At 44.8% G+C, this 23,807-nt stretch overlaps 1 protein-coding gene across 8 annotated transcripts in view; it reads right to left on the minus strand.

The window, feature by feature from the left end:
* The window catches only part of ACACA (acetyl-CoA carboxylase alpha), a 126,676-nt gene that overhangs the window by 24,315 nt on the left and 78,554 nt on the right, over positions 1-23,807 (minus strand). For all 8 annotated transcript variants that reach the window (XM_051635482.1, XM_051635476.1, XM_051635477.1 and 5 more), the window contains 8 exons: positions 22,580-22,849; positions 22,123-22,220; positions 20,802-20,922; positions 20,254-20,364; positions 7,586-7,729; positions 6,711-6,831; positions 4,254-4,350; positions 526-622 (listed from right to left, as the gene is read on the minus strand). In XM_051635482.1, coding sequence (XP_051491442.1) covers positions 526-622; positions 4,254-4,350; positions 6,711-6,831; positions 7,586-7,729; positions 20,254-20,364; positions 20,802-20,922; positions 22,123-22,220; positions 22,580-22,849 — 1,059 coding nt within the window. The remainder of the gene's footprint in view (positions 1-525; positions 623-4,253; positions 4,351-6,710; positions 6,832-7,585; positions 7,730-20,253; positions 20,365-20,801; positions 20,923-22,122; positions 22,221-22,579; positions 22,850-23,807) is intronic.

The raw sequence follows: 23,807 nt of genomic DNA on the forward strand, positions 1-23,807 counted from the left end.
ACCAACAGATCCAATTGGGATGTCACCAACATCAACAGGAGTGTCCCCACTGATTCAGTTAAGAAGAGGAAGAGAGATGGCATGGGAAGTCTGATACTGTTGATGCTGCAAGAAGGTGAAGGAAGAGAAAAAGATATGGAAAGGAGAAGACCCAGGATAATGTAGGGCCAGAACTGTGACACCAGGAATGAAAAAAGCAAAATGTCAGAGCAGAAAGGACATGAAACACTACAGCCATTGCCAAAGGGAAGGGAAATTATTTTTGCTTGCCAGATTCCCTTCCTTGCACCTCAAATAAGCCCCAAGAGAAGCAGGACTGCAGGGGAATGGGTCTCCTGCAGGGATGGCCAACACAACTGTCCATTCACTCCTCCCAGCAGCTGCCATGCATCAGCCCCCCAAGGAACAGCTACACTTTTTGTCCCACACTTGGGGGAAAAAAAAAAAATCCCATCAAAAGAAGTGTTCTCTCCACAGAGACATTCCCAGAGGACAAACAAGCAACCAAGCACACATCCAACCTACCTTGGCCTCTGAGTCCAGGTTTGCAGGATCAGCAGGGATGCTGAGCTCCACTGTTCTCGTTTCTACGGCAACTACTCCTACAGGTATTCCTCCCAGCCTGGTACCATGCAAGACAAATCAAAATTCATATTTCTACTGTTACACAAATAGACTATTTTTGCAATTTGCATAAAAATACTCGAGAGACAAACAATGCAGCAAATGGCAGAAGAAGCAATCTGGCCTTTTTGAAGAGTTTATAAGGCATTTGGCTAAATATCTGCTCTCAAAGCAAAATCTAGGTCTAAAAACTAACACACACCTCATTAAAAATTAAACAGAATAAACCAAAGCCCAAATTTTGAATGATACAGCTACACCTCCACCACCCTTCACCTGCTACCACACAGATTTTGATACCAATGGTCCTGACCACTAAAAATAACCATGGAGACCCAAGGCTTCCCACGCCCTGTTTTGACAAGGAGTGTCAGCTGATGAAACACACCCATGGGCTGCATCTCTGAGCCACGCTGATGTCTTGGCCACCCTGAACATCCACAGCTTATTAAAACTCCTTCTCACACATAGAATCATAGAATCACCAAGTCTGGAAAAGACCTTTAAGATCATCAAGTCCAACCTACGACCTAACACCACCACATTGGCTAGACCAATGTGCCACATCCAGCCTTTCCTTGAACACATCCAGGGATGGTGAGTCCCAAGTGGTTAGGGTGAACAATGGGGAAAGTTCTGGGTTTGTCCATCTGCCTCCTCCCGAAAACCTCACAGCTGCAGGATGGCTGGAAGGGTGCAGGGATGGGGTGATGAGCAGGGAGTGCAGGGAGGATGCTCAGCTCTGCTTCCTGCAGAGTCTAACCACTCCTTGACACAAAAGGCATCTCACTTGCCATGACAAGTGCTTACTCCCAGGACAGGAGTCCCAGCTCTCTCCTCAACCACCTCAAGCTGGATGACACGTGCTGCAGGCAGAGAAAGCGACAAGGCCCATGTGCACTAGGGGGTTGAAAATATTCCCATTCACTATGATTAAGAGTCTGCCTAGAAACCTGTAATTGCAGAAGCCGTCTTAAATCGGTAACTTATAACTTCTATATTAGGGCCCATGTGACCTAATAAAGAACATCTTTATCCAAGTATTACAGTTATTTATTGAACTTGAAAACAGCTCAAAACAACTTCTGTTTTCCATTATACTTCATATAAATTTTATCAGGCTAGCACATGAAGATGCTACATCTTGTTTTATAGTGTGTCCCTGGACAAGTTGCCATAGAATAATAAAAGACAATTTACAGCCAACAGCACACATATTCCAAACATACATACAAAAGATGAGTTTTGGCAGCACTTACAGTAACAATCCCAGAAGAATACATTCATATTTGTTTTTTTCAAAATGCCACTGCTTTTGAAAGAAGTCAGTTTCATTGGTATTATATATACCTCAGAGTCCAAAGGAACTTGGAATTTGTCAGAAGAAAGGAGCTGCAAGTAAAGCTGAGCTAGGGCCTGGATAGGGACCTTCTAGCTTTGCCCATACATTGATTTCCCCCCTCTTCCTCCTCCCAGTTATACTGCTTAGTCTAAAAGCCTTTAAATTACTATAGGATGGCAGATAAAAGTATTAAAGTGTATCAAAAGATCACACAACATCCCAAGGTTACGTGCTGCAATTAGCAGTGGAATCAGAAGGTATGTTTGGCTCCTCTCAACAATTTATGAAGATCAGACAATACTCTAAATGGAAAGGATCTGCAGGGGTAACAGCACTGGGAGCCCTGGGACCAGCAGTGGGCAAAGATGTGGCACTTCATGAAGACAGAGCTGAGCAGCCCTGGCACATGGAATCCCTTTGGCTCAGCAGCAGCTTGTCTCTAGCTGGGCTTGGGCAGCTCAAGAGCTTTCCTAAGACCCCAAAAGTCTTAAGAAAAGAGCAGCAGAGGGATATTTTGCTGAGCATGCCCTTGTATCTGGAAGTCTCCTTCATTAACATATTACCACAGCTCCTGATGTGGTAGATGTCCAGAGATGTCCAGAACAGACACAATCCCCTGCGATGCCGCACGGGAGCTCTAGTGAAAGCCTCAAGTGTTGCTGTCTGCCTCTCTGGCCCTCATCAGGAGGACTCTGTAGAGCTGTGGCTTTAAAGGGTCTAAAAGAGAAATGGGAGCTCCCAGTGGCAAATATTCCGGACCCACGTGTGTGATCAACATAATGGAGATAAGCAGCAGCATTGATTCACGGCTACGCTGGCTGGGAGCCCAGCTGGCCATCCCAGTTGTGCCATGTTTCAGAACAGTGGTGGCTTGTTCTGTCTCCCACTGAATGCTCTGGAAATCAAATTCAGCATCCCGGGGATACCCTGGTGCTACAGTCAGTCCTTGTGTTTGGTGCAGCCAGAGGCTGTTGGAGCCAGACCCCAGGGGTGGCCACAGGATTTCCAGGAGATTTTAGCATGATCAGGTAATTTGGCACTGGATTGCTGGCACTGTGATCCCAGCAATATGGGAGGTGAAGATTTTTCTTTGATGCAGACTTCTCCTAGGAACTAAGGCACTCTGAACTTATGTCTTCACAGGAATGACTGAATCTCAGTAACACCTGAAGCCTGCAGGATTCTATTCTGGCACTTCAGGATTTTTACCTCTCAAATAAAATTTAAAAAACAAAAAAAGGCTGACAATTAACCAAAACTGACATCAATTAGGAGCTGGGAGCCTGCTGGAGGCAAGAGGATGAAACTGTCTGGAGAGGAGAGCTGGCAGTAGTGTGAGGAATGAGGAGTGACAGAGGATAAGCATGCTGCCTTTGGACAGCTCGAGCACTTGTAGGTGGAAACTCAAGGGAGATAAATGTACTCTTCAAAATGGCTTTGTTCTGAGAGGAAGTAGACAATCAGATCACAAAACTCACAGTGCCATTCTGGAGGGGGCAAAAAAACTAAAGAAACTAGAAAAGAGGTGACAGAGGGTTCTGAGCCCAGCTGTGATTTGCATTCTGTCAAAATGCAGGATTCTGTGTCCAGGCTCCTGCTTCCTGCCAGCTCTGATAGTTCACAGACCTGCAACAGCCACAGTGACCCAGGCTGCAAATATTTTCAAGACAAGGATCTAAATCTCAAGGCAACAAGGAACATTTTAGAATTCTGCACAGGTGCCACCTGGCAGCAAAGTAAGAGGAAGGGACACCCCTTGGGGGGAGGTGAGTGTCACAGGTCTCTGGAGCTTCAAATCTCTGCATCATAAAAAACAACTAAGATCAGATGTGGTGGCTGCTGGTTTGGAAATCACTGCACATTGTTCCACACAAACCTCAATGTTAGGCTCTTCTGTATGCAGAGTTTCTTGCAATTTGCTCTAGTTTTAGCTGAACTTCTCCTGCAAGTGAAATGAGACTGCAAAACAATAAATTGTGTAATACCTCTTAAACTAAGTCAGAGCTGCAAGCAGGCCTCACTCTGCAACCATGTACCTGGGGAACCACACACTGTCTGCCATAATTTTTAATAGTAGCTCTCTTCTTGGCCTTTGTGCATGTTAAAGCTGTCAGCTCCAAGCAAAACAGAACAATCAGACTATGCTTCATTCCTGTGATAAAGAAGGATCCTGTTCAAGTACTTAGTTTTACTTACAGCCATCAACTTTCAAAGGAGGTTCTAGAGAAACACCAAGCATAACAAAACTTGATTTCTACAAATGTCTATAATGCCTCTTTGAATTTACCTTGCTCTGCCAACCACAACTGTCTGTGCCCAGGGCTGCATGATCTCCAGGAATGAGCCATTGTCAAAGAAACCACTTAGCCACTGTCCTTTTTGGCCTGAAGGGAAAGAAAGGGGAAAAAAAATTGAAATATCAGAGGCAGGAGGAGGGAGGGAAGAAAGAGAGACTATAAAAGGAGCAACTGAAATTTGCTTAAAAATGCCAACTGGAGAACTTAGCACTGTCTTTTTATTTATTTATTTTAAAATCGATTATAATACAAGGGAACATTAGACAGCTGAGCATTTGTCTGCCTTCAGCCATCATGTCTTATTTCATTTGCTAGTCTACATAAAGACAGCCATTTATCAGCAAAAGCATCATTTATTCTTAAACGATGGGGTTCAGATACCAGAGGGACTTCACACGCTTTTAAATAAATAACTCTTTTTTCAAGACACTACAAACATTTGTCAAAAGGCAGTAAAGTCATTAAAGATGTTTTTCGAAATGCCTCTTTCTATTTTAAAACTTTTCTCACATTTTTTTTCCTCTTGATTCTGCCCAAGAAGGAATGCTGAAGAAATTCAGGAACTAAATCTAAAAATTGCTGTGGTATTTTAAAACTAGACTACACGTCTGAGCATGATTCACACATTCTTTTGGACAAACTGAAATGAAACACTCTGACAGCAAAAGCCTGCTTGCACCATCAAAGACACCAGACGATGCAGCTCCCTCTAAACTAACACTTGCTTCCAGAGTTCCTATCCTAGATCAGCCCACACACTCTCAGACCTATTCCCTTGCCCAAAGAAGGCAGTAGCTTCTGAATGCCTGGGAGAAATCCAGCTGTTCCCAAAAAGCACATTACCAAGATGACTGTGCAATTCTAAGAGAATAAACTTTTCCTGACCCTTGCAGCTTCTACCTTGAAGTACAAAGGGCTTGGTTATCCCAATCATGCCAACAATCAACTAGTTTTATTTGCTCTTTACAAAGCCAGGGCAGTGTCAAGTTTGGGGCTTCTCCTACATCACAAACTCCAACATATCGACTGTACCTTTCCACTCACAGATGTGATGACACATCTATACACTAGCAACCCACAGACATTCCTTCACATAAAATGCTGAGGATAACAATTACCCCTACAGGAAGCAGGGCAGCAGTTTACAGTGTATTTCTCTACATTCCACGTGTGTCCCTTACTTGGACAAAAAAGACACTACGAATGAGGCAAGTCTCCTGATGCTGACCTGCACGGTGGCATGGCACTGCTTCCACTCTCCAGACTGGAAGACCATGGCAGGAAGGTTTTCCTATATTTCAGCTTGAACCCTACAGGGGCTGACTGCTGACACTGGACCCCCTGGTGATGAGGAACATGTCCAGCCAGCTCTCTTTCTCCAGTCCTCTAGCCTGTATGAGCTGCTTATTCAAAAGTCAAGGCATCAAGATACTCCCCTCACGCAACTACAGAAACAGCAATTCTCTAGGGCACCTGCTTTCCACTGGGGCTTCACCAAGCTCTGCAAAAAACCCCCACTCAAAATCCTTCCCAGCTTTAGCCCTTGGCACACAGCTTCTAAGGAATACTTTAATCTGAACAAGCACCTCTGCTTCTGCAAACCCAAGTCCAAAACCAATTAAAAGTGGAGATCTAAGCAAGCTAACCTCTGCTGACTTAAACAGGATGGAGAGTGTTTTATCAAGACCAAACTTGTAATTACTGTGTTCTACATTCCTTGCCTCTGTGGCCCCACTGTAAAATGTGACCATCCATTTCAAAATTATCTCTTTATCGTGAGCCCAAAGCTGATCGTTTAGATTCTGGCCTCGTGTCGGGCGTCACTTTGAAGAATATCACGGCAATATCTCTCCTAATAAATGGCTTTAACTTTTCACCTAGGAGATATCTGCTTTAACTTATCACAGGGAATCATCTGCTTTCCTTAACGCTTCCACTAAATTAAAATCTGAAGTCACTCGATTTGGAAGCCAGTGTTGGCTGCACTCAGACAGCTGAATGAATTACTTGAGAGATGATGAAAAAATATTATCCAAAACCAGAAAACTTAAGTTTATCACAAATCTCATTTCAGCCTCCCAAACTCATTCATACCAGCAGGCACAACGGTCACCCAGTTTGCAGCTTGTATGTACACAGGCTGCTCAACCCTAAAAGGTTCAATGGTTGGAAACGTTTCCAATATAATTATCCTTCAAAATCAGCAGGAATATGGACTTCCCTCTGAACCATAAAATAAAAAAGGAAAATCTATAAAAGTAACTAATAATTGTTAAATGTCCTCAAGCAATCAGAATGTACAAGCTATTTTAATATATTATATTCAAATTATTGAGAACTATCTACTTTATGAACTCTGAAATACATATGGATTGCAGACATAAAGCCTGGACAGTCTGGAAACAAGATGCATTATCGTGTGTCTTGGCCACCAAAGATCTACATACTTGGATTTGGGCGTCCAGCCAACATCCAGCGAGGATCATAGGGAGTTTTGGTAGGAACAAAGTCTATGGTTCTGTCTATAGGATCCTTGACTTTGAGGATAGGAACAGGACTGGATACATTCTAAGAGAAAAAGAAGAATGATTGAAGTAATTTTCCTGCATGGCTTTGCACCAAACACCACCTCTAGAGGTCCTGGTTGGAGTCCTCTGTCCCCCACACTGTACAACCCTTCAAATGATGGGATCCCAGAGACTTGGCAAGAGCCTGAGAAAACTTCAGTGTGCTCCATACACTCTCTTAAACCCTCCTTTGGCTTCACATGGCATGCATTGTACTTCATCTGCTCTTGAACTTCAGGCATAGCCAGCATTAGTGAGGGGTTGCAATTTAATTTCTGAAAGGTGACCAGGCCACCTGACTTATTCTACACACTCTTTCCTGAAGGAAGGTGACCTCCCTGTTCTTGTTGCTGCCTTCCTGGCTTCAGAGCAGCTTACACATATACATCAACTCCTACAAAGTCCCCTCAGAGGGGAACTTTGAGTCTCTTCAGTATGAGACAATCCATGGGGTACATAGCATCCTGCTGCCCAGAGGCATGAGGGCAGCACACTAGGGGAGCAATGTGAATGTGACCCGGGCAGTACCAGGCTGCCCCACATCCCAGCTCCTCCAGCACTTGAAGACAAAACTGTTTTGTGTACTTCAGAACCACAATGCTCATCAGCCTCCATCATGAGCCTAAACCATTTTGCTGGCTCCATCCAACCACAGAAAAAACCCACAGGTGCAGAGAGTCCCCCACCCCCTAGAACCCTGTGAAAAAAGCAAATAGGTAATGGCAACCTTGAGCTTCTGCAGGGCCAGGAATTACCTTTGGCATGTAGGAAATCCACTGCAGAACAGTGTAGACTCCTTCAAAATCATCACACACCGTGCTGTGTGTCACCCCGTTGTTGTGCATTATCTGGATCCCACCCAGCTGGTTGTTGGAGGTATAAACTTCCCGTCCAAGCACCTGTCAAAAGAAAAACAGGAAACCTGTCAGAGGATGGGATGTGACAAGGGGGTTTTGGCTAAGAAGATACTCAGAAGCCCTTCCCTGCAGCAAGTCATCATCACTTTAATACCAAAGGGTGGAGCAAACCACTGACAACAGACCTTCCCAAGCCCTATGGGCAGGTGATAGCTTATGAATAGTGATGCCCAAGGGGAATGATACAAATGGGGAAACTGAGGCAGGAAAAGGGGCAAAAGAATTGCCCTTCCCCAAGCAGCAAACGGGGCTGATAAGTGACCAAGTCTTCTGGGTGCTGACCTCAGCTCAGCTCATGAATTTAAAATCGCTCCAACGAAGACAAGTGGTAAGGTGGACCTATTTAAACCCTAAACTGGGCAAAAAATCAACACCATGCGTACAGCTGAGTATAGCAAAGACAAAGCCCCACCAGCTCCTTAGAGAGACTAGAAAGAATAAGACTCTGACTGCTGGGCTTCCTATTCTCCTGCACGGCTCCATCTCTAATCTCAGCCCAGGCACAGCGGCTCTTTTCTCATTCTCCTCCTGTCTCTTTCCATTTGCCCTCTCACTGACTGATACACTGATCTCTCGGTCACTCAGATTTCTGCTCCACTGAGTCCATATTACTAATAACACCTCTGCCACGGCCAGTTTACCTCATGAAGGCAGGAGCACATCATTACAAAATAAACTCATAACTTTGACATTCTAGCAAATACACGCCGTTTGTTATTTTTATGGGTTGAGTCTTCCTAACAGACAGAGGGCATTACATACCTGCTTCATTTAGATCTTAAAAAAACCCCTCAAACACACACAAACAACCTGCCTCCCCCACCAGACAACCAGTACAGCTCGGTTTAGGAAGAAGGGCTATCCCAGGAGAGGAGGAGCTGGAGCCCAAGGCAATCTGGTCCTCACAGAAGGGATGTTTGGATCTGACTTCATCTTCATCTCCATATCCTACAATGGGCACTTAGGACATAACTCCTCTTCCCCATCGTACAGAGGAGCTCCACATTTCTCAGTATTTAACTTTTTGGGCTGAAAGTAAGAAGGTGCTAAAGGGATACAAAGATAGGATATAAAACTACACTGGACCAAGTGTTTTTCTTCCTGCACAACGTCAGTTAATGAGAGCTGGGGTCAGGGAGCTGCTGTGCCTGTCTTAAGCACTGCCTAACCAGTGGCATTTGCTAACTTCAAGTTAATTTTCCTTTAAAGGCTTGGTGGTCTGGCATTTCACAAAACTCTCCATGTTACAAGCACTGGATGATCCTCACAAAACTCTCCATGAGACAGATGTCAGTCAAGGTTTACATACAAGGAGAAACAGAGGCCCAGAAGTTGTGCGACTAGCCCAAAAATTTAGAAGTCAATGTCAGCACTGTGGTTTTGCATGGAGGTGTTCCTGGGCCTTCCTTCTGAGCTCAAACACCTTAATCTTCCTCTAATAATAACAGTGCCATGAAAAGGCCTGGTAGAAAAGACAGCAGTGTAGATTTAGATTCAAGGAAAAGAAAAGCACAGGCCTCCAGATGCCAGGCACAAGCCCAGCTAAATGCTTTCCACAGAGGAAAATAAAAATAAAGAGGATTTAAACTCCCCATCTATGAACTAATGCAAACATATGTACATGCAAAATGGGCCTCTGCTGCTGCTTATCTAGAGACACTGTAGACAGCTTGGGTTTACCACTGCTGACAGGCAATGAAAACAGTCTAATATACCGCCTGCTCTCGCCCTTAAATCCCTTTTTGGAGATCAAGATAAATATGCAGTTCCTTTTCCCGAGTGCTCCAGACATTTCAGTGAAGTGGCAGAGCATTGTGAGGGGCTGTGCAAATGAAATCCCTGTGTAGCACCGAGCCAGAGAAGTATTTACTTGTCAGTGTTTGTCAGCAGTGGCAAGGCAGTCCCAAGCTGCATTTAAAAGTTGCAGGGCCGACCTCTGGCTGCCTTCGTTTGTATGACATATATGTCCACACATGTGCACCTGCACCTGGGCTGGGAGCAGGAGGAGGGATATGTAATATGGGCACACACAAGCTCTAAATCAGACCCTGACTTCAGCACAGCTCAAAGGCAAAGCAGACTGCTCCACTCCCTGGTGCAGGGTGCAGCTGAGGGGTTAAAAAGGCTGTTTTCCAGGGACACTGCCAGGCTGGGTGCTGGTCCCCTAACCGTGTGCTCTTCTGTCTTCTCAGGACCCATCAGAGGTCCTGCCAACTTGTTCCACACATGCAGCTGCAGACTGAATGGGGTGCCAGAGGTGAAAAGGCACTGAAGGGCTAGCCAGCTTACAGACAATGATCATTTGGCTTGAGAAAAAAATGAATGCAATAGCTCATCCATTCAGCTCTGCTAACCACCTCATCTCTGACCTCAGAGGACTACATTTTTAAAGGCTGACAAGTAATTCAATCTCCAATTAACAATCTTAAATGGTGCAATGCATATTGCTGTATAAATGTTTCTGCAGGAAAATATCCAAGGGTGAAAGAGAATACATCTGCTGGAGAAATCCAAACCTGATGCTTCTGCAATTAAAGGATTCAGATGTTCCTCAGTAAGACACATGGTCAGCAGAGGCAGGAGAGGAGGTAGAAATGTTGCTAAATCAGTTAGACAGGTGATGCTAGAAACAAACTTGTGGGAGAAAAGATTGCACAGGATTAAAACCTATATCTGATATGACCAGGATTTGCCTAAACGGTAAACATCAAAGTCTGAGAATTTGGGTCCAGCAGGGAGGTCCACTGAGGCACAGGAAGCAGGAGGTTAAGAAGTGAAAGCATCGTTAGCTCTCAGCTTATAGAAGGCATCTGCTTAACAAGCAAACATGTGCACGAAGGGTTAAATTTGCAAAGCAGCCCCTTCCTAGCAGAAAGGTTACTAGCACCCAAGGGAACAGTCAAAGATGCAGCTACCAGAGTCAGCTGTGTAGACCAGAGATCAAGAAAGGTCCAGCCAGAGGGGTAGGAAAGAACAGGTTCCAGGATTTTAAAGCTGAGATACACAATACACATCTACCTGAATATTGGCAATATTTGAACTCTGAGCTTGTGCTTAATCTGATGGCAAAAACAGACAAAAAAAGAGCATGAACAGCAAAGCACCAGACAGCAAGCTTCTGGCATCAGAAAATTTGCTTTAAATTCAAATTCTTTCCACCCCACGAAAGCACAGAAACCCAGAAGCCATGTTTCTGTCCACCTGGAGTTTGACATGCTATCACCACCTGTGATACGCACCACCTGTGCATTTGACACCAGTCTCCTGGTCACCAGGGACCATGGTTGGATTTGGATGAGCTGGCTCAGTCTCCCCTTCCTTGGTTCCTGATGACAAACCTCCCAAGCAAACTGCTTCCTCTGTTCCCCCTTCTCAACAAAAGGATGAGGCCAGCAGAGAAGTGGCCAGAAGGCAACACTAGCTCTAGAACTGCCTGTGTTGAAGCTCAGCCTGTGACTGCACTAACACCACTTTCCAGAGAATGCAACCTCTGCTACCATATGCTCACAAAACACACAGGCAGCAACTGTCAACACTTATTTCATCTGGTGCTCCAAAAGCCCCTCTCCCTACAGCAACAGGAACCCGCATTTCTTTTTACTTCAGAGGATCTTTTGGCAAGTACAAAGGAGAGCCAGGAATTCTAGCAGCCTTTTCAGCCTTCAAAAGGCCGTCCTCAACAGGTTTATAGGCATGTCATCTGCATATTAATCATTTTCCAGCACTCAAAACCATGATGACCAGCTGCTTTCTGTATGCTCCTTTTCAGAAACTGAGCTGCCAGCTAGTTAAGACATTCACTGCAAAGCTGGTTTGGCTGCAAACTGGATTGGCTCATATGTCTCATCAAAGAGGAAAGATCTGAAAAAAATGACAGCAGAGGGCTTGAATGGGAATCATTATGTAACATAAGTGCTGTTATTATTCAGAGCATATCATGTGTTTATATCAAATATAAGTGCCAGATTTTTATCTGAATAATTTCAATAATTGCAATTCCTATCCCACAATTTATATTATCTGCCAGAAACCTGAAGCAGAAAAGGCACATGCACATACTATAAATAGCCTATTTTTCATAAACAGGCAGAAATGATCAGAATGAATGTCTCATCAGAAAACACAATGTAGGAACTTAAAACCTGACTGTTATTATGTGCAGTCAAGCCTCAGAGTGTTCATCCCTATCACTCAGCTCTTCCCCCACACATATCATGTCATTAGAAGGTAAAACAGCAGCAACATCAAACAGGAGCACCAAGCTGAGGCAGGACACCAGGAAGAGCTGTGCTGCTGAGCTGCCCCATTCCCAGGTCTTCAGCCTGCTTTGCAAGGCTGGCACCTCCTTGCCTGGAGACCGACAGCACTTCTTGCATTTCTAATCCTGGAACGTTGTGCAGTTCCTGCACTTTTAATTTACGAGCGTTCGGTGGGGGACCCTCCTGACTTGGGAACATATTGGCTTGGTCTAATGCTTGGAGATTATTAAAGTCAGAGCTATACTCCACTATCAAGTCTGCAGATCTTTTATTTAGAAGATATGGTGCTCTAAATGCACAAAGAGCTCCCTGTCACCTTCACATTAAAGCCCCTAGTGCCTGGTAAATGGAATTATATAGCTGTCATCTCCTTTCCCCAAAGTTTTAAGAGTACAATGGGCTCATTTTTTCACACTCCATCCCAGCTTCAGAACTAAGAGACCTACTTTGTATTGATTTAAAGTCTCAGAAATAAATAAACCTGCTTCACCAATGTGATTCACAAGAAATTCATGATACACTATTGCATGATATATTTCAAGCTGTGGCTCCAGCTCTTTTTTTCCTTTGGTGAGTGATGGGGGAGGTGGGAGGTAGGGGGAGGTGGGGGGGAAGCTGACAGCCTGACGGTTATTGGAGATGGCTACTGACTGCAAATCCAGAAGCAGGTCTTGCTGGTGGGGTCTTTTTCTTGCTTTAATTTGGTGAGATCAGAGGGGGAAGGGGGAAAAAAGCAATTGCACTTCACCTCAGAGGCAGCAGGGGAAGTGCATCCAGATGGACACTGCAACTGCAGCTGGCCTTTGCACAGCACCTTCTGCCTGGAGATCCCAAAGCACCCTACCAATACAAAGGGAGCAGGGCTCCACAGCTGAGCAGATGCAAAAGAGGCCTCCTCTCTGTTTCCAGATGGCAACAGGAAACAGTTTTTTCCATCTTGCAATCATTTTTGAAAAATTTTGGATTGTGAAAGAAAATGCTGCATTTCTGAGTTCCGAACAAACACCAAACAGGGTCAGGATGTTTGGGTTTGATTTCTGAAACATTTGTTATGGGTATTAGAAATAAAAAAACATTTTGAGAGAGAAGTCAGCTGGGGAAAAAAAAGCAAACAAACAAGCAAACCAACCAAACAAAACCCCCCAACTTTTTATTTGTCGCCCCCCAAAAAAAAAAATCTAAAGGAGAAATCCATCAAAAATGATACTTTTTCCTGAAGAGCCCCAGTTTCAGTGAACTGGCATTTTCAAATGAAAAATGTCTTGTCAAAAAAATTCTTGCCTAGGAATTGTGTAGGGAGACTGGATGTTTTGCTCAAGGTCACTCCATCAGTCAGTGGCAAATCAAAAGGACTCAACATACTTTGCAAACTAAAATTACAGCCCCCTATTTTACATGGTGCAACCACTCATAAATCCCACCTGTCTCAGCCAAGGGTTCCCTAATCTAGACACTAGCCTTGTGAACAACAGTAATGATTGTCTCCATGACACTTAAGAGCTCTTGTTTTGGTCATTCTCTTGGTCACCTTCTGGACCCCAACAGAACCCTCCTTTTCAGAGACCATCCATGGGAACAGGCTGCAGTGCAGGTATCTCTTCCACAGGAGAGTGAAACTTCTGCTCACTTTGTAGCATGGGCTTCGGGTTAATCATGAGATTAGACAGTTCTCCAATGCCAATTTTAGAGTTCCCACTCAAGTAGATAATTTCCCTGCAATTCACTGCAGAGAAGACCCACAAGCAGGTCACCCTGATATCCTCCTGGGGACCCCCATGAGAGGGGAGATCAGGAACAGTTATTACAGGACATGCTTGAAAAGTGCCTTCTGTTCTAGAGTTAATACTCCAGTAACAAATACCCTGCAGGATCACCAGGAACTGGGATACAATCCTGGTTACATGAAACACATTCAGGGTTTAGAATATGCAGGAGTGTCCCTGGAAGGTGCAGGAAGAGATTTAGATAGGCAAAATACAGGCCACTGTGCTAAACTCCTCTCTAGCAGGAATAAATACACACACAGCCCCCACAGCACAGGCACCATCCACATAGATAAACTGATCAAGATCCATATTAAAAATGATAGAAGGAGGGAGAAAAGAAAAAGTAAACAGAAATCTATTAGACTTTCTTCCCTAAGCAAACATAAAGGGACTGATAATGCAATGCCTGGAACGTAAATTGTCTCTAATGGGAACAATACACAAATATCACCACTTAAAGAAAGGCAATTAAAAATAAAATGCAGAAATGGAGGGCGGTGTTTGGTTATTTGCACTCGTCTGGAGTCCAGGCATCCATCCTGCTTACATTAATTTCTTTACACAGAGCAAAGACTTTTGTGCTGCCAAGACTTCCGCCAACCAGACACCCCCAGCAGCCAATGCCTCTCGCTGGCATTAAAAGAAATGAATTCTGCTCTCCTCCTATTGCCAAATATGGCTAAACTGAGACTGATACCTACAAGAGCTCTAACCTCATCTTGGTTCTCAAACCAGACTGGCTTTGTTGAGCTGGGAGTGGTGGTGACCAGGGAGGCCTCCACCAACACCAAGGTCCTGAGTTGGTTCTAAGAGAGCTGAAGGAAACAAACTCCACCCATGAGGCCACCCCTGTTCTCTCCACATCATCTGCCATAACCACCCAGGGCACAACACAGCAGGCCCTCCTGCTTCTGCCATCACTGGAGCCCAGAGCAGGGTAACCTTGGTGAGATCCACATGAGGAACCACCTGACAAGGAATGCTGCTGAAGTGTCAGTTTCTGTTTGACATTTCCTAGCCCCTCTTTGATTAGCATTCTCCAACACCCTGTGCCCATACGTATCTTCCTAATAGTCTTGCTGTGCCACTACAGAAAGATTCATATCATGCATTAATAATTATAATGCTTCTTTGAATGACAGGGATGGCACTTGCTGTTCTAACTCACATGATTGCTCTCACATGACTGCTTTGATCTAATCCCAAGACTGAAGTCATCTTGAGCAGATACTGAGCTATCCCTGCCTTGAATCTAAAAAAGAAGGACCTTCCACATTTGGTATTTTATAGTAAAACCCCCAAACATTAACAGTCCAGCTCCCACAGTTCAGCTGCAAACCTACCCCAGGTCTACACCAACAAAACCATGAACCTCCTCCAAAGCAGGAGCTGAGCTCAGTGCTGGCTTTGGCAGTCGGCACAATTCAGGGATGAATTTAAAAGACAAGGATATTCTCCTTTGGCCCCATGCAAAGAGATTGTTTAGTTTTAAATGCAGATTGTCAAAACGATCCTTGCAGCAATTATGGTCTGTTGTATCAACAAGTCCTGAGGGAGCCATCCACCGTCACATGAGTGACATGTACACCAGGCTGCCCTGACACAGTCTGGCACCCATCACGTTAACGTCTTCACCATGCACAGGCAGGGCCTGCATGAATGAAGGAGGTACTCAGGAAAGGTCACTAGACATTTCCTGGTACTTGGCTTGGAAAGCCCTTAGATATTTACATATTGCATTAGCAAGCCATCAAGCTTCCACTAATCAGTTCATCTCACAAATGCTCCTCTTAAAGCTGTTCCTGAAAGATGTCTTCTCCCCCTAAAAAAAACCAGTTCACAGTGGCAGAAGCAGTGAACTGCTAATCTGGTAAATTGGGTTCTGAGCTCTCTGACATCTAGAATAGGCTACAGAAGCAGACACATTGTTTAAATTAAGATGATTTTGAAGGCAAAAACTTATAGAGAAAGAAATTCTGAGGATGGGGTCACCTGCCCTGGCAATGCACCACTGGCAGGTATTTCCCACCTCATGGGCTCAAAAAACACATTGCAAATATAAATAAACTAAGGTTTCAAGCCCAAGCTGTCAGCAGGTACCTGCCTTTATACCCATTATGATAAAAAACGCCAGACCACCAGCAGGCAGACAGGCAGCTGGCTGCAGACTGGAAAATCAAGCCAGGAGCTCTGGTTTTCATCTAGGCATTGAACATCTCCTATTTTAGAGGTTTCTGCTGCTTCATCTTCACTGTCCCTTTCCCCACATAGACACATACTCCTGGCAGGTGATATTTGTCAAGCTCATGCTTGGTACATTGAGATGTTCTTGACAAACCAGGCCAAAAGCACAGTGCCATGGGGGCACAGGGACAAGCACACTGGAGGGCAGGTTGATGCAGCATTTGGGCAGGTCAAGCCCGGAGAGTTTTGGGGGAAACAGAGCTAAACAGGAGGGAGAAGAAACAGAACAATCTACCAATTCATCCCTTCACCTCTGGAAGTGACCACTATAGATGTTCTACTGTGAAATCCAGTGTGTGGGACAGTTCATCACGGCTCAGAACATGAACTGTTTGAGACACCAGATTCAACATCTATATAATGAACTGAGGTTTATCAGGCTAGCAGCAGCTCCTGAAAAATCACTGCAGAATCTGTTTTCCCTTAGAAAAAGCCTAGAACACGTGTATGTAGAGAAAATGTGACTGCAAGCAACTACTTGTTTACATTAACAAAACAAGCTTACAGACAAGGATTTCTTTGAGACACGAAGACCAGGAGGAGCCAACTGACTAAAAATAAGTTGGCAACAGACTTGGGAACATCCTTGTGAGGACTGAAATGAAATGTAGTCCTGGAAGCTTGAACCACACAAGTAGTGCATAAATTGGGAATGCTGGGCTTTGCAGTTTCTCTTCTTTTAAAAAGAAAACCAATGGAAATGTTGGTGCTTGGTGGCAGGATGTCACCCACCTCATGTGAAATCACCCTGTTTTAGCTTACGACAAGGAAAGGGAGTCGAGGGAGGTGGAGGAAGGTTTGAGGGTGGAAAAGGGGGGAGGCAGGTTAAGTTAAAAAAAAAAAAAGAATCTCTGCCTCAGCAAAAGTTTTCATTAAAATTTTAGACAAATGATCTCTGTGTCCTTCTCCCATGCTGCCTGGGGCTCCATGCTATTTCTATGCAAATAACAACCTCGTGGTTTATATCTTATTATTTCCACCGGAGCTGCAGCGACATGACCCGAGACGTGTGTGAGGTAGACAGCAAAAGAGAGAGAGAGGGAGAGAAAGAGAAGGAGAGGGAGGGAGGGAGAGATGGAGTGGCTGCTCGCTGGGGTGTGAAAAAATATTGTCAGGAGTGAGCGGCAAGAACAAAAAAAAATTGCAGGGATAACGTGTTTATTTCAGCCCCTCTCCCCATGTGAACCGGCACCTTTTAAAATTCATTGGGCATCAGGCGATCATGCACAATCCATCTGCTTTCACTTTATCATTTGCATTTCATGCCTCCTGGCTTTTGATGTGCTGATACTTTGATGCAGTCAGGAGACGCGCATTATCATTATTTCAATTTTCAGGGGGGTCAGCGGGCTCAGCACAGGCGCGCGCACACGCTCGCAGGAGAGGAATGAAATGTCATTTCCACCTCTCCACCCCCTGCTGAAATGCAACAGTGGAGACAAAAGGGGTACAGATGAAATGCAGCCCTGGCCCCCCACACGCAGAGCACTGTCCCCACCACAGAGCATCACACCTTCTCCCCAGGTCCTTCCCTTGCCCATCCGTCTGGACTATAAACAAAGACAGCTTAATAAGGGGCAGAGGGAAACCTCGTACAGCTCTTGTGCAGTTTCTTGTCACCCCTGACAGGCAACAGGGCTGAGAGAATCCTTAAACCTGCCTGATATCAGGTGTCTTACAGTAATACACCTCTCTACTTACAAAGCAGTGACACGGACACAGTGAACAGCCAGCACATGATTAGTCAACCCCCAGAACCAAACATTAGCTTCAGCTCAAAATGATACCGACCTTGAGCTCATCATCTAAGTTATAGGTTACAGTCTGGTTTTGGCAGCTGGACCTTTCCCTCTACACCTAAACCCTCAGGCTGGTTTTACATAATGATAATGAACAAGAGCAGCAACAGATCTGCTGCAAATGCAATGTTTGTCACAGTCCTCCTCTGCTCCCCCTGTAAATTAAAAATAATTTGGTATTTCACAAGGAAAAAAAAATATATTAAAAAAAATAATCAAACAACTCTCCAGAACAAACCTCCCCACTCTCTGAAAGCCTAATTGTCTCCATTGCTGCAGAAACATTTTTGCACTGCACATTCTCCTCTTGGAGAGAGAGGACATTTTGAAGATGTGTATGCAGACACGAGACTACGTGTAAGCTTTGTACAGCATCCTCTGTGAAGAGAACATTTAAAAGTCAGTAACAGAAAAAATTGTCCTAAATCTCTGACAACTAATTGGGAAAAGCTAAAGGAATATTTGTATGTAACTGTGTTAGAAACCATTCCATTCCAACTGTCATGTAAGGCACGTTTCCATTCATTTTTATTTCAGTCATCATCCTTCCTCAAGTCCCTGCCAGCTGGATTGGTGACATTCTAATCTCCACAAAGCAACGCAATGACTTTGCTGAACTGGGTCTTCTCACCATCTACTCAAAGGGAGCCAGAAGCAGCAAGGCTAACCCACTCCACAGAGATAAATTACAATAGTTTTCCACCATGAAGACCATGAGACCCTTATGGAGTTTTGATCCAAGTCTCTCACTATTCAAGGACTAGCAAACTTACTGCTGGGTCTGGGCTTAGCTGTTTTACTGGGAAAGCTGGATAGGATGCCATAGGTTCCTCCTTTGCCTGACCTTTAGGCAGGCAGAGGTTCAGTGTCTACATAACAATATATGCCCTCCCAACAGAGCAGGGAGGAGAGAAAAGGACACATGGGATTATTCAGCCCACTGAAATTCTTGGAATGGGATAAATTACCCCCAGAAAGCATCTCTTTCAGCCTATACCTGCTGACAGACATCTGGTGCTTCATTTAGACTAAATCCTTAATTTTTAAGTGTCTAAAATGTAGTGAGATTAATCTAGTCCTATAAAAACAAACAGTCACTCCACGGATAGAGAGTGCAGTTAAACCTGGAAAGAAGAGAGCAGAAGAGGAAGACTAAACAGACTGGCTCTGCCATCTGGGAAACTCCACAGGGCCCCGATCCCCAATAAATGACAGCTGGAACCAGGCAACTTACTCCACTTCAGCAAGCACTAAACTGACTCAATTTCTTTTTAAAGGATGGATCTTCAAATGCCTCTTTTCCTTCCATTGATGCAGGTGTGTTATGTGTGTAAGAGATCTACACTGAGGGTGCTGTATCCTAGAGCTGATAGGATCAATGCTTCATTTTCTGCAGAGCCCCCTTTATTCAGGGGAATAATTCAACGAGAGACTATTTTCCTTTTATCTCCCATTGTCAGGCAGGCACTCCTTGAAACGCAGCTTGCGATGAAGCACAACCACCCCAGGTGCTGGAGAGTGCCTGAGAACAAAGCTGCACAATGGGGAAGGGCACTCGTGCCCACACAATCCCAACTCCCACATAAACAAAGCCCTCAGTGAGAGGGACAAGAGCGGAGTCGGCTGCGAGCCATGTCTGCTACAGACAAGGAGCTGGAGGCTGTGATATTAATAGGCTTGGGGCAGCAAGGGAGAAAAACCACCTCTGGTGGGGAAAAAAAAAGAAGAGCCACTTTAGGAGTGAAAGCTGTAAGTTTTCTTACAGCTGAGTTATTCCTCCCTGCCCCCAGAGCTGAGATTTCCAGCAGGTCTGACCCCTGGAAAATCACCATCCACACACACTTTCACAGGCTTCAGTGCTCCCCCAGTGCTAATGCAATGCTCTGGATGGCTGCAGGCTCAGGGTGATTCTGGCCCACATATATTGAAACACGGTTGTCCAGACCCAATAAAGAGCCCCATTTGCTCTGTCACAGCACACAGTGGGTGGAAGAAGATGCTGCCCAGTCAGTGGGCTCCTCCACTTTTGGCATTTAGTCATTGCACACAACCTACGTTAAAAGCTGCTGCTCCCTCTTCCCCTTCACCTGGTTCATGCTCAAGCCCTTAAATCTGCAGTTCTGCCTAGGTCCCCTGTCAATCTCCAACCAGGATGCCTGGTATAGCGCCTCTGGCTGTCGATATGATGTTCTTGTCAAGAAAACCAGGTGCAAGAAAGGACTGAGCAGAGAGAAAAAAGACTGCAAAGGCATGAACATTTCACAGCTGCTGCCCTGTGTCAGTTCTCCTCCATCAGGAGGAGCTCGAAAAGGGAGAAAGCAAAAGAGACCATGTGCAATGACAGGTACAGGGGTCGCAGCTCCTTGAGTCTCCAGCAGAACTCACAGAAACACCAGTTCAATTCACGTAACTCTGAGGACCAAAATGCAAGAACTTACTTTGTTGAGGGCTCCACAGCCAGTCAGGATTATATGAGAGTTCTCAACCTGGATAGTCCTCTGCCCCAGCCGAACCAGGTAAGCCCCAATTCCAATTGCCCGACATGTAACCTTAAGAAAAAAAAGGGAAAAGAAAGGAAACCACATTGATTTCTGTCCTACCAAACAGCCAAAACCTATTGATTCAAACATGCAGATAAAACCAGACATGTTTGGATTACGAGGCTATAAAATCTACTCTCACTGCAAAACTCCAGAATCTATTTTTTCGTAAAACACACGACATGAACATGTATGTATTGGATTTTTAAAAAGAGAAGCAGTAACTTATAGACTGATCAAACATGAAGTCAAATGACTGTCTTCTAAAAACATTTTAAATTTAACTTGAAAGGACTCAACCCTGTAATGATGCAAGTAGTGCTGCTCAATGCCTACAGGAGGCAGTTTACATCAACCAGATCCCAGATGTACCCTCTGGATATCATGACAGGATCTTTAGCTGAAATAGACAACAGTTTGAAGAACAGAAAGCAGTGGGGGATTACCAAGTTGATGGTGATAATACTATCGTAGGCTAAAGACGTTTCTCCAGCAATCATGCCAGATCCTCTGAGGTTCTCTATTCCAAGTCCATCTTCCTTTCCGATAATATCTGTTATCTTATACCTGAGGGAAACACATACAGCCTTTAAGTCACAAGGTCCAGTGATTTGCTGAATCAGTTTGCTATGAAGAAAATGAAAAGTGACTAAATATCATTAAGGCTCCAAAGAGTAATGTGCATAAAACCTGGCCAGGACCTGTACATGGGCTCATTCTGCAGCTTTGCTGAACACCATGGAACAGTCCTACATATGAGCAGCCAAAGCACCACTCCAGAGAGGAAACACCAAGGGAAAGGAAGGCCCATGGAAAGTGTTCTTCTGTCCAGAAGACATGAGGAACAGGCCAATTATAGGAAAAAGGGCAATAAAGGAAGAGAATGCAGCCAAAAGGAAAAAGAAACCAAACAAGAGGCTATAATGAGGCTCTTACCTTTACTTTCTTCTTTCACGCATTCCTTCCCTAGCAAGGTCCCCTCTTAGAGCTCTCAGGCTGGTTTCTATCTTTTCCACTAGGCCCTTGCTAAGCAAAGTACTTGAGCACATGCTTAAGTGCTTCTCTGGAGAGAGCCACTACCCTCCCCAGCACACACACAGGGAGGCTCAGATCCCTGCACCCAGCCCCATCCCTTTGTTCTTTCAGAGCTTGTCAGTCTGCAGACTAGGTTTTGGCTTTTTTTTTTCTTTCTAAGCACATCCTCCTAACTCTGCCCAGGAGCACCACTACAGCTACAGTGTAGTTCTGAAAGCTTCTTAGCACCTCATCTTCAGATGTGCTACCTTTGGGATGTTGCTGAGAAGATGCAGACACCTGGAGTAGACACGTGGAGAACTATAGGCTATAAAGCAGATTAGTACAATCACTGCAGCCCAACCTTTCAAAACGCACCAAGAACTTAGTCTTCACTCCAGAAATTTTTTATCCTTTCTACAGAATCTGGCAGAAAAGCAATTTTCAAAATTTAGACTGCAAGCCTTTGGGCAGGAACCATTGTCCTGGTCATTCAGTGCTTACCACTGCAGGACCCTCAGCCATGACCAGGGACCCCAGACAGCAGGAGTAAACATGACATTACCTCAAACAAGACATGTCATGATACAAGATTTAACTCTGCTGTTTCCTGCTCTGACCAAAGACAGCTATGGCTTTCTACATACCTGGATGCTAAAGGATGTCCTGGCTGAAGACAAGGACATGACACACATCACTTTGTATACCCAAGGATGAACAGAAAGCTTTTCATACTGACCCATCTGTGCTTACCTGGACTCTCCATTTTCCTCCACATGCTCACAGTGAACTGAGTTGAGGGCACTGACTTTCTTATAGTCTTGAGGAGTCAGGTACAAGTATTTGTATCCCTGCAGGGGAAAAGAGTTCATTAATCTGATTCCCTTCTGTAGTCCCTTCCTGATCCCCAATAGTCCAAAAATAAAGTTTCAAGGGAGCACAATTTAATTCCAGATAGCAGTAAGAACATCCTCTCTTAATGTGGGTGCTCCACCTGAGGTCAGTGAAATCTAGGGATGTTCTCAGAGTTTAACACTAACTCATTCTGGATACCAATCCTGCTTGCCTGAGAGATCCAATTCCAAGAAGAACTTTGGACCCAGTGATCTGGCAAGTATTTACCCTCACATCTATTAAAAGGGGCAGTATAAAAATCAGGTTATTCCATGACATTGCGCAGTTTCACATTTCAATTCCTGCACCTCCTTACCTTGTATGGGTCATCTGGGTCTTCCCAAGCTACGTGGAACATGTGCCGAATCTCCTCAGCCAAACCAATCCTGGCTCCACTGTTGGCAGCCACATAGACACGGGGGATGCCTTGTGTTCGAGCAAGCTCTGAAGCCCTCAGGTAGAGCACGTCCTCCTGAGGCCCAAAAGAACCTATCCGGTACGTAATGTCATTGCCAATGACAATGATATCACGGCCTTCTGGATACTCAGGGGTCTTGAGAGTCATCTTCCAGGCCACCATCCCAATCTGCAATCAAGAAGCAGAGAACAACAAAAATCAAATTTGTATCTTCAAGATGTGAAAGAGGGGAACCACACAAGGGTCATTTTTCTTATGTGTGCTGCACTTTGTATATTTTCTTTGGGAACTCCAGTAACAGCAGCTCTGACATGCACTGCCAGTGTGGAGCACAGCTGGCAGGACCTGATCCGTTCCACACTCACTGGAGCACATCCTCCAACGCTCCTTTTGCACCCAAGGCACCAATACTGGCCCTCCCTTTTCAGAGATTTGTCACAAGTCCAAAACACATTCTGCAAAGGCCCCTCTGGCAGGGTGCTGTGTTTATTCCGTGTGCCAGAGCTCCCAGGGTGAGGATGGATGTGCTGCTGTACAGGACTCCTGACCATCTGCTTAGGCTATCCAGACAGCACCCCAGAACCTCGTCACCCTGCTTCTCCCACACCCTGCCCTCATTTTAATAATCCTTTTGTTTCATAATTAATTCCTTTTTTTTTTTTCTTTTTTTTCCTGTCCTCTCATTCCTTTGGCTCTTCCCTTTTTCCTTCACAAATATTACAGCAATTTCTTTCCAAACCTGCCTGGATAAGCAATGTTTTTTGCTGCACATTATTCTATTTAAAATCACCAGATGATCTCCTCTGGCCCATCTTATGGAGATCAGCAACATCTGTACCCTGCATCTCCCATCCCTCAGCTGCCACGTAGCGCTGCGCTGGAGAGCTGGCCATCCTGGAAGGCCATTAACAGATGGAAATAGCAGTGTCCCTTGAAAGCCACATGCATCACCCAGTCTCTGCTTGCCCAAGGATCATAAGCTCTGAGTACACATTCCTCAAGCCGATTGCACATCCTCTGCAATCAGGAGGGTTGAAACTCTCATTGTGGAGACTCTGAATTCTGAACATGATGAACTAAAGCGGGAGGGGGAGAGGGGAGAAGCAGCAGACAGATATGTGCCATT

The sequence above is a fragment of the Apus apus genome, chromosome 18 (genome assembly GCF_020740795.1).
Source record: "Apus apus isolate bApuApu2 chromosome 18, bApuApu2.pri.cur, whole genome shotgun sequence".
Classification (NCBI taxonomy): Eukaryota; Metazoa; Chordata; class Aves; order Apodiformes; family Apodidae; genus Apus; species Apus apus.